This window comes from Octopus bimaculoides, chromosome 17, assembly GCF_001194135.2.
Source record: "Octopus bimaculoides isolate UCB-OBI-ISO-001 chromosome 17, ASM119413v2, whole genome shotgun sequence".
Classification (NCBI taxonomy): domain Eukaryota; kingdom Metazoa; phylum Mollusca; class Cephalopoda; order Octopoda; family Octopodidae; genus Octopus; species Octopus bimaculoides.
Genome location: NC_068997.1, coordinates 50,801,361 through 50,813,860, shown reverse-complemented (window position 1 = coordinate 50,813,860; position 12,500 = coordinate 50,801,361). Strand labels below are relative to the sequence as shown.

The 12,500-nt window shown below is 38.6% G+C and overlaps 1 protein-coding gene across 2 annotated transcripts in view; it reads left to right on the top strand.

Annotated features, from left to right (window-relative positions):
• Window positions 1–12,500, top strand: part of LOC106874793 (ras-GEF domain-containing family member 1B) — a 171,474-nt gene that overhangs the window by 100,816 nt on the left and 58,158 nt on the right. For both annotated transcript variants that reach the window (XM_014922647.2, XM_014922648.2), the window contains one exon: window positions 8,442–8,540. In XM_014922647.2, the coding sequence (XP_014778133.1) occupies window positions 8,442–8,540 (99 nt within the window). The remainder of the gene's footprint in view (window positions 1–8,441; window positions 8,541–12,500) is intronic.

The following is a 12,500-nucleotide window of genomic DNA, read 5'->3' as shown; positions in this document are numbered from 1 at the left end:
ATCAATATATGCACGTCAGTGTGTGCATTTATTGCAGATTGTCTGTCACGCTACTACAACGCCCCCCTCTCTCTCTCTCTCTAGTTACACTGTTTGTGTTACTAGTTACAAATTAGGTGAAAATATTGTGCAATGAATACACGTCAGTGAAGTACAGCAAAAAAATAATAGACATAATGATAGCTGTACTAGCGAAATAAAGACGTAGTGCTGGTTGAGGTAAGAGGAGATGGTGTTAAGAAGTGGGAGGTATACCTGACTACTGTCACGTCTCCGGCATCACCATAACCGCCCGGTTGTTACCCACCCAGATTTTCGGTTAATGTCTATGTTGTAATCCTCTAATTAGTTTCGCTAAAATAACTGGTTTTTCCCCCTTTTTTTCTTTTTTCTTTTCTTCTTTAAGCTAGATGTTCTTGTCACTATGATATTTGTCGTTTATAAAAGGGGTTTATTTCCTTGTTATAATAACCGCCAAGATTGAAGAGATTAAGGGGATAACTAGATTGTATTAGGTTTGTGCAGTTTATCATTTGTTTTCAATGGTTTAGCGGGAAATTTTGGCGGGAACATATCAGGGAGAAAAATGGTAAAAAAAATAGGACCGTGTATATGTGCTTGTGACTGCTATGAACACTAAATTTCGTGACACTAATCCCAGTATTAAACTGTTAGTGATTCAAAGATATATTACTTTATCGGTTCTATGGCGAGCGGATTATGGTTAAGTGGCGGTGGCGGCGGCTGCTGCTGCTGTTTTCCTGTTATTAAAGTAGCATCGCGCTTTATTGAATGGCTTAATACCTTCTTTTCACAGTGTGCCAAGTTCAAATCTCATGTGCTGCAGTCAAGTTAATTGACTGCAATCTTCACGATTATAAAACTGAAATCATTGACGTTTTTAATGCTGGTTTGTAGTGAAGGCGGCGGCGATGGTGTTGGTGGTGATGATGTAATAATGGTAATAGTGTGGTGTTGATGGTGGTGGTAGTGGTGGCGGTGATGTGCTGACAGTTGTGTGGTGATAGGATGATGATGATGATGATGACGATGGCAATAGTGGTGATTGTAATAATGATGATGATTAGGATAGTGTTAGTCGTGGCAATAATGATGACGTCGACAATGATGACAGCCGTCTTAAGGCATATTCATATTGGGCAGTTGCCCAGAAGTCCAAGGGCCCAATTCTGATATATATATGTGTGTGTGTGTGTGCTGTAGCTTGCCTTCAATAAATAAATAATATAGGGCCTATTGCAATGATTTACCCGGGGGCTATAACACTACTTAAACAGCCCTGGATAGTGATGATGATGGTGGTGGTGGTGGTGGAGACAAGAGAACATCTAATCGATTTGTTGGTCGTGGATCACATGACTATGATATTTCTTAAGAGTTCTTTGATATGTCCAGTGTTGATCATTTGGGTTCCATCATCGAAACCACAGTGTTTATTTTATCTTCTGCTTGTTTCAGTTATTGGACTGCGGTCATGCCTCGAAGGGGTTTGGTCGAACAAACTAACCCCAATACTTATTATTTTTGCAAAGCACGGTACTTATTCGATCGGTTTTCTTTTGCTGAATCACTAAGTCACAAGGACGTAAAGAAACCAACACCGGTTGTCAAGCGTAGTTGGGGTGGGTTGGGGTTGCAAACGCACACACAAAATTTCCGTCTACCAAATCCACTCACAAGGCATTGATCGTCCTGGGGTTATAGTAGAAGAAATTTACCCAAGGTGTCACACGGTAGGACTGAACCCGGTTCGGAATCATTAACTACGCAGTTATGCTAATTTTGGCATGAGGTCAGCAGTACTTAACTAATACTTTATTTTATTACACCCCCCCCCCAAGGAATGAACGGTAAAACTGGCCCTCAGCATGATTTGAACTCAGAACGTAAAGAACCGGAAGAAATGCTGCCAAGCATTTTTTGCCCAACGCGCTAATTATTTTGCCAGTTCGTAATATTATTAAATAAGTTACGTATCCCCTTAATTAAATAAATTTATCGTAAATAACGTTTTAGATAAGATTAGCGACTGTGCAGTAGTCCCTAATCAGCTTAGAGCATGTTGCATAGATATATCATTGATTGTCTTATAATTAAATTTATTTTCCAGCTTGTTAAACATCCGTTTCTAAATCTATTCCACATTTTCTGCTCTATTTATATAAACTTAATAAGGGAAACTATCATTTATAAAGTGGCCAATAGGCGAAGTCATTGGAGCGTTGTATTTATATACAACGCCTTGCAGTGTTTGTTCCGGCTCGCTGCACTTTGAGCTAAAACCCCCGCCGAGGTCAACTGTGTCTTTCATCCTCTTCACTGGTTGATAAAGAACCATTCGAGCATTAGTGTAGATGCTTCCTTCTTTCTTTCAGTTTCTTGAAATCGGTTGCGTTGTGCCAATGGGCCGTTGAAAAGGGCCACAAGTGAACCATTCACTGATTCTTTTTCTATTAATGAAAAACGGGTTGAACGACGGATCTTGCGACCTCTTCTCAACTATTGATGGTCCAGAACCTCTTATAATGGGCATTAATTTATCAGCAAGAACTTCAAATCCCCACGGCTGCCAGACTAGTTTACTCGACGGCCCTGTTTCACAGTATCTAGCTCAGTACTGTATTAATAAGCTTGTATCGGTTATGCGAAAGTACAAATATCTGATTTAAATATATGTTACTATTTGTTTAATTTAAAGATAACCAAATGTTCTGGAAAATCGATATTGTACATCTATATCTATCTATCTATCTATCTATTATGTTTATAAATATATATATTTGAAGAGTTTGTAGTCGAACAGGTCAGCCCTGGTACTTATTTTAAGCTTGGTACTAATTCTATCGGTCTCGAAGACGTAAACAAACCAAAGCCGGTTGTCAAGTAGTGTTCTCACACACTCACACACACAGACACATATACGACGAGCTTCTTTCAGTTTCCGTCGACCAAATCCACTCACAAGGCTTTGGCCGGCCTAGGGCTCCTAAACACCAGGTGTGCGTATTCTTTATCTTCGCCAAGGTACCACGCCGTGAGACTGAACCCGGGAGCCATGTGATTGAAAATCAATCTTATCACACAGCCACGCCTGAGATACACACACACACACACACACACACACACACACACACACATACTTATTCAATAGTATATATTATAGTTATAAGTAATAAAATGGTATTTATGTGTTTACATTATTGTGTTATTCCCATCACATGTTGTGAATAGCTACAATAAACCACTGACTTTAACAGGTATTTTCTCACCTGGAATGACTCATTCTGTGTTTCCTACCGTGCAAATTCACTGATTCGTTGTCGCCAGTTCTTAGGTGTTGTAATTTCTATTCGAATCTCTATTGTTCACGATTACCCTTTAGTGATTGAGTCATCGTTTGTTTAAACATCTTCAGATATTTCTGGGAGATACTAAACATTTTTATACATTACAGCCAAAATTGTTGCTTGTATATATGTATGTTTCTAGGCACGTATGTCACCCCCCCTCTCTCATATATATATATATATCTTTTATTTTTTACTTGTTTCAATGATTGGACTGCGGCCGTGCTGGGGCACTACCTTGAAAGAGTTTTAGTCAAATAAATCGACCTGTGTTTATATTAAAGTCTGCCATTCTATCGGGACAAAACATACACGCACGCATAGACGAGCTTCTTTCAGTTTCCATTTACCAGGTCCACTTACAAGGCATTGATCGGTTCGGGTGGCAGAGGCTATAGTAGAAGACATTTGCCCAAGGTGCCACGCAGAGCGACTGGACCCGAAATTATGTGATTGAGAGGGAAGCTTCTCTCTCTCTCTCTCACTCTTTCTCTCTCTTTCTCTCTCTCTCTCACTCTTTCTCTCTCTTTCTCTCTCTCTCTCGCTCTCTCACACACACACACACACACACACACACACATCTTTGGAAATGTAATGAAATAATGTTTATATTAGACGGAAAAAATAACTGACGACAGAAGGTGTTCTCAAATGTGTCAATGTAAGAGTGTGTTTATGTGGTATCCTGTGTGTGTGTGTGTGTGTTGCTATCTGTAACTGCGTGCATGTGTGGGTGTTTAAAAAAAGATTAGGGGAGGGGGAAGAGACGAGGGAAGATCCTTTGGTATGTACATAATTCCTGGGGCCCCCGAAAGCCTTAGAGTAGAAAATAAATGCCATAGGAGATCAGGTTTTATGTATGTGTGTGCATGTGTGGTTGTATACGTATTGGTAATTGTGTGGCTGTGTGTGTGTGTGTGTGGTATATGCATGTGTAGTTCTATATGTATGTGTAGTTGTATGTGGTTGTATATGTGTGAGTATGGTTGTAAGGCTATGCGTGTATGTAGTTGGGGGACAAGGAGGTTTATAATACAATAGAAGTGACGTTAATCTGAGGAGGAGTAGTGGTGGTGGTGGTATGGGCAGAGGCAGCAGCAGCCGCAGTAGTAGCAGTGGTTCCTGTGGAATGTTTGTGTTCCCTCTTAAGTATGTCACCCTAATTCCTCTCCCCCATTCCTCCGACTTCTCCTCTGTAATTATTAATATTATTATCATTATTATTATCCCGTGGCCAGTGTCGCTGCCGCCTCCACCAACACCTTTGGCTTTCCAACTGGAATGTTCTAAGGGCACAATATCAAGCAGTGTATAAAGGAGAAAAGGGGAAAAAATGTGTGTGTATATGTGTGTCACTATGGCTATGTGTCACTGTGTGTGTGTGTGTGTGTGGACGGCGATGCCCTTCCATTCTTTTGCACTGAGAGGAATTCGTTCCCATTTATTTAACAAATTCCTTTCTCCAACCATTTTCTTACTCCCCTACACCACTCTCTCTCTCTCCCTTTATTTTTCCCCACGTTTCTTTCTTCTCCCTCTCGAGCTCTCTTTTTCTCTCCTTATCTCTCTTTCTCTCCCTACATTTATCTATCTATCTATCTATCTATCTATCTATCTATCTCTCCCTCTATCTATCTATCTATCTCTCCCTCTATCTATCTATCTCTCCCTCTATCTATCTCTATCTATCTGCCTATCTATCTTCTGTGCTTCCCCCTCTGTCCCTTTTCTTTCATCTTCCTCTTCTCCCTCGCCCCTTTACTCCCTCTTTCTCCCTTTCTTCTCACCACCCCTTCCTCCACCCCGTCTCTCTCTTCTCTGGCTACCATTGGATTTAGAAAGAAAAATACAAGAGCTGAATAATATATAACGGGGAAATTCTTCCTACATCTGCGTACATCGTGTATGTGTGTGTGTGTGTGTGTGTGTGTGTGCGCGCGCGCTCGCACGCGCAAATGAAAGAGAAAAATACATTTTCCTTGAAAATCTTGTTCATTCATTGAAAATTGAGACTTCACTCGTTCACTGCTATAACTACTGCCCTGTTAGGGTTTGTGTTTTACGTGTTTGGAGTAAGTGACGGGTTGTACGTCTCACTTTTGAAATGAATAGGATGTGTATATATATATATATATATATATATATGCTAGTGTTATCCGGCGTACGACTGGTAGACCCTTTGGTATATGTTTGCCAGCATGAGTTTAACATAAGGAAATATGGCATACATGTAACTAATTAAAATATATATATATATATATATATATATATAATCATCATCATCATCATCATCATCGTCGTCGTCGTTTAACGTCCGCTTTCCATGCTAGTATGGGTTGGACGATTTGACTGAGAACTGGTGAAACCAGATGGCTACACCAGGCTCCAATCTGATTTGGCAGAGCTTCTACAGCTGGATGCCCTTCCTAACGCCAACCACTTAACAAAGTACACCGGGTGTTTTCTATGTGCCCCCCCCCCCACAACATTAGTAACTCACAAGATCAAGATCCCTCAACTGAGGAAAGTGTGGGAGGTGGTTTTGTATCATGTGACGAGAGGTTAAAGTAAGGCAGAGGAACAGAAGCTGGTGTGTTGCAGAGTAGAGGAGATGGTGGCAAAGAGGTGTCGGGAAATACCATTCGTGGAACTGGAATGGGTGAATATCAGTGGACCAGAGAATTGAGCAGTGTGGAAGAGAAGGAGAAAAGGTGTGTGTTCATGAGAATGTGAGAGGCAGGTGGCAGATGGATTGAGATGCAGATGGAGGGAATCACAGTGAATGGTAAACACAAATAGTGGAAGGCTTTTAATGCCCTTCATGGATGGTTTGACAGGATCCAACCAGCCAGAGGACTGCATTGAACTCCAATATCTGTTTTAGCATAGTTACGATGATTGGATGCCCTTCCTAATAAATACAATGGGCTTCTTTCAGTTTCCATCTACCATGTCTACTTACAAGGCTTTCATTGGCCTGGAGGTATAGTAGAAAAAAACCCCCAAAAAACACTTGTCCATGGTACCACATAGTGGAACTGAACCTGAAATGTTGTGGTTGCAAAACAAACTTCTTAACCACACAGCCATGGCTGCATCTATTTTATTCTGTTTTATTATATTTTTTATCCATTTATTTTGTTATTGTAGCAATTTATTTCTTTAAAGCGTAAAATTATCAACGATTAAATAAATGTTATATTTCCATTCTGTGGCGGTCGATTGTGACCTGAGAGTATCGATTGGTATTTAAGAACCATAATCATTCCAGTTTAACTTGGTACTTTGCAGAAAAAGAAAAAGAGAGACAGAGAAAAAGTATCCCTCACACACACACACACACACTCTCTCTCTCTTACCTTCTGTCCCTCTCTCCTCCTCTCTATCCATCTATCTATCTCTTACTCTCTATCTCTCTCGACCTTGTAACTTGATGAGCGACTCAGTAATTTTGAAATATAAACCACAAAGCAAAGGTGAATCGAAAATACCACCATCACCACCACCATCATCACCACCACCATCATTACCACCATCATCACCACCACCATCATCACCACCACCATCATCACCACCACTATCATCAATCACCACCATCATCATCATCAAAAACTGCAGCAATGCTGCTACTCTTCCCCCCCCCCTCACCTCCAACACACATCACTTTTCAGCCTTGTTTGATTGTTACAAGACTCTCCTGATTTTTAGTTATTGATTTTTTTTTGTTGTATGTGTGTGTGTGTGTGTGTGTATTTAAGGCCTTACCTGTGTGTGTGTGTATGTGTGCCTGTCTGTCTCATATTTTTAAGAGCATGTGTAGTAAGTTCATTTGGGTGTGTATATAAACTTGTTTGGCTCATATATATTTATATATATATAGGAATGTAATTAAATGTTCTGTGTGTGTATAACTTGTGTTTGTATATTTGTGTGTTTGTGTCTCCCTCACGTTTTCACATGTGTAAGGGCATGTTATGTGTGTGTATATATGTGAGTGTGCGTATATATATGTGTGTTTTAAGCATGTGCATCTAAGTGTGTGTGCTTTTTTTAAATGCATACACCTTTGTGTGCGTTTGCGTTTGCACAGATGCACCCACATGCACTTAATGTTGCAAAAGATGCAGTTTGTCAGAAACAAAGAACCAGTTAATTTAAGTGTAATTAACCATACAATTAATCGATACTATTTTGATTCTTTCAACAAAAGAACAACAGCAGCAGCAGCAGGAATAATGATAATAATAATGATGATGATGATGATAATGTTGGCACAAAGCCAGCAATTTTGTGGGAGTTTGGAAGCTGATTACACCAACTCCTGTACTTGATTGGTACTTTGTGTCTTTTTGTTTTATGGACCCCAGAGGAATGAAAAACGAAATTGGCCTCCACAGGATTTGAACTCAGAGCATAAAGGAATACCACTAACTATTTTGTCCAGGATACTAACAGTTCTGCCAGTTTGCCATCTTAATAATAATAATAATAATAATAATAATAATAATAATAATCATCATTTTTACTATAGGTCTTGTGCCTATACTTATAGGCTTCGTGCCTATAGTTTATATAGGCCTTTAGCATTCAGATTACCTAATCAAGCATTATCTCATAGCTTTGAGATTTTGATGATGTGATATCTTATTTTCAGAATGACATTGTAGGGTAGGTGTGAGAGACCAGATGTTAAACATGGAGTGTACTATTAGATGTTTGGTGAATAAAATGTTAAACATGTATACTGTTGAGAAAGATATAGTGGATAAAGTGAATTATGCATGTAACATACTGTTGTTGTGTATATGGTGATTATAATAAGAAACCTGCAGTGTATTGCAGTTAGATATATGCTGAATGTAGTAAATCAGACATGTTCATAGGGTGGTTAGATACATTGTGAGTGTAGTGTTTAACATATAGTGTATTATTTGATACATGGTGAATTAAACATATAGCATACTATTGTTAACATATATGTTGAATGCAGTGAATTAAACATGTAGCATAGTGTTGTTGTTAGAACTAATGGTGAATATAATGTACTAACCATTTGTTGTTGTTTATTTTCAGAAAACATGTGACCCACAGAAATTGACATTAAGTCAAATGTTTGACATGGCAGGCACAGGTTATGACGGTCCACACCTTCAATGTGTTGACGACAATGATGTAAGTAATTTTGTTTTCGATATGTCCGTAGATGATGAAAGCTTGAGTGCGTTCGTTAAGAAACTCACTTTGCAAGCATGTGCTTTGGGGGTTCAATTTCACTGCACAGTACCTTGGGCAAGTGCCTCCTACTTTATCCCCACTGGTGGTGGTAATGGTAGTTGTGGCGTTTATGTTGGTGGTTTTGCAGTGGTGGTGGTAGTGACGTTATTGTCACAGGTGATGATGATGATGATGATAACGACAGTGTATTTTGGACTACATTATCTGATGTGTCCTTCCCTGTTTCTAAGATACTACAATATAATATGATGATTTAGCTGTTGTTTCTAGCAAATTGAGTGAACCCCCACCACCACCACCTCCTTTTACAAGCTTGCTCGTTATCTTACCATCTCTACCATAAACCTGAGCACTGTAATTAGTACGGAAATTGCATCTTCAAAGAATGTACTGAAGTGAATTTCAATAGAAAGTTATATATAGAGGGCAGTTCAATCACATTCCATTACTGTGAGTCATCTGGGGGGGCGGGGGGAGATGGCGGTGCCTGTGTGCATATACCAGTGCATGCGTTTTCCCCACCCTCCACACACTTATGAATGCACATATATGTATACATATGTACAGGTACATTATGTATGAATTCATAATTATTGATTAGCTTTTAGATATAACTAGACAAGAAAGATATTTTGTACATATGCAGACACGTATCACCCAACCACACACATGCAAATGCACACACATATAAATATATATATATATACATATTTATTTATGTATGTATGTATGTATGTATGTATGAATAAAGACTTAATGTTAACTGCATATAGTACAATATATGTGTGCTTATAATACAGAAATATGTATTCATATATACATACATTTATACACACACACACACACACACACACACATGCTCACACAAGCTCACACAAGTACATGGAGTTCCTCGTATATTTTTTTATACATTTGTACACTGCTATATATATATATATATATATCTCAAAACACAAAGGTTTGTTTTATTTGATGCAAATGTACACATACACACACATGCACACGTGTACATGTGTGTGTATGCATATAAATATGTATGTGCAGTTTATCTACAATTTCATGTGTATATATATATATATATATATATATATATATATATTATGTATATACACACACACACACACACACACACACACACACACACACACACACACACACACACACACACTCAATTATATTTATATATATTAAACATGTTTGTGAACATTTAGACATGGAAAGACATATGCTGCAGAAATTGTCTCAAGAGAAAAGATTCTCATTACTGACAATATTGGAAAAAATACACTACTGGGATATGAATGACTACATCAGACTCTAGGATGCATGCATTAATTAATTCCAGCCTGACAAAATTGTGTGCATACCAGAAAATGTACCATTTGCTGTTCTAATATAAGAGCAAGCTGTTGTTTGTGACTGTGAAGGACAACTCTGTATTTTTTGTTGATGATGTTCTATGATGCAGAAATACATATGTCCTATGATGCAGAAATACATATGTCCTATAGTCCAATGACACAATCCATAGCCCAATGGTGTTTTTTATGCATGCTGTCTATAAGACTTCTTTTCTCTTGGGACAATTTCTGCCATGTCCATGTGTAGACGAACATGTCAATTATGATTGGGCACACCTATTAGGCAGCTGTGTTTTTACCTTCATAAGGAAATGGTTTGAGTGAGAAGAACTCCTCTCCAAATGGAACCTCAGTTGTCTGCCACAATCTGTGAAGGGACAAAGATCATAAACGACAGGGTGGGATTGAGGGGTAGATTGTATTGAGGTGGTTGACTGACAGAGATGGCTATGTTTGGGGCCAGAGAAAGGGGTTAACCTGATACTTAGGAATAACCAGTAGAGATGGCCATAATTGGTGCCAGAGAAGGGGGTTCACCTCACAGTGAATTCTGCCCATCTTTAAGGCAGAAATGAGAGATAGACACATCAGTATTGGTCTGGTAAAAAGAAAATGATATGAGGAATGATGAAAGCCACAACTCCTCTCAATGACATCAACCTTTAGAGAGGTAGAAAAACTGGAGAAAGTCAAAGTGGTGGGGGGGTAGTAGTAGTAGTAGTAATAACAGCAGTAGCATGTGTGGATGATGATAGCCTGTGAATGGGGTGGGAGAGCAGAAAGTGCTGGGTGGGTGACGATATGGAATTAAGATCTGAATTAGCTAACAACCAATTAGCTAACGAGCAATTCTCAGGTTCTTGGAGATACACAAGTGGAAGATGCATCCAAAGTCTTCATTTATTTGAATGTTGCTGTATCTTACTATTGCACCTGCACACATACACACACACACTCCACGTACACACACACACACTCCACACCACACACACACTCATACACTCATACACACTCCACACTCATACACACACACTCCACACATATACTTCTACTACACTCTACTACAATTCTTCCTCTGGCAAACTGATGTGGCAGTAACTTCTGGCATAATTCCAAAACTTGGCACCTTTACTATATCAAAGGTAACCGGCACACCCTACAATCCCTCCCACACATTTTCCCCTCTCAAATATGTTCTTTATTTTATTTCATTTTCTATTTTATTCTTTAAAATTCTTTCATCTATTTTCATATTATTCTTCAAGTAGTTTTAATTTCAAATACAAACCTGAAAGTTTAAAGACTTTCAATGAATCATCAGCTGGAAGATAAATATTCCAAAATAATCTTTATCTGATTAATTTAGGATGAGATTTATATCGTTACAGTTTAATTTGTTGATTAAATCGGAAAGTAGGAATCACAGCTGGCCAAGTTATTTTAAAATACTTACTTAAAAGTCAAGGGCTCATATCTTGCTTTTGGTACTCTCTGTTTCTATGGTAATAGTATTTTAGTATTTATACCTCAGTCTAGCTAGCTGTATCTAGCTGTATATATGTATGATATTCTGGACAAGCGTCTTCTACATGTGACTGATCAGGCTATCAGATGTTGTTACACATCGCTGGTCACACTGCACTTTTGCCTTGTTTTAGCCTTCAAAGGACACCACCCTGCTGGCTAGGTGAGCAGGCCAACATTCCACCCCGTGATTGAAAGTGGGGAATGAAACAACGAGAAATAAAGTGTCTGGCTCAAGAACACAGCATGCCACCCTGTCAGGGAATCGAACCCACAGTCTAGCGATCATGAGTGCAACAGCCTAACCACCAGGCCACACACATACACACACACACACACGCACACACACACACACACACACACACACACACACACACACACACACACACACACACACACACACACACACACACACATATATTTATATAATGTTGCCTGAAAACAATTGAGTGTTGGCAACAGGAAAGGCGTCCAGTCATAGAAAATCTGCTTCAGTAAACTTTAACCCATGCAAGCATGGAAAAGTGAACATTAAGACTGAATGTATGTATGTACGTATGTACGTATATATGTATGTAGCTTTAGTATTTCATGTTGGAAACAAAAACAAATGTCAGCCGACACCCAGAGAGGACCCTGACACATTTTCGAAGGAGAGCGATTGATATAGTCGAGTCGACTGTCTTGACTCATGAACTAGCGAAAGAACACACACAGAATAAGCTGTGTGCAGTGTACGTCTCTATAAACACATACTTACACAAACACATTTATGCATATAGATCTCTCTCTCTCTCTCTCACATACACTCTGTGTAAGTGTGTATATGTATGTATATATGTATATATACGTATGTATATTTATATATCAGTATGTATATTTATATATATATGTGTATATGGATGTATGTGTGTGTGTATAAATATATATATATTATACATATTTATCTATGTATATACATGTATATGTAAATATACATTATATATATATATATATATATATATATATATAT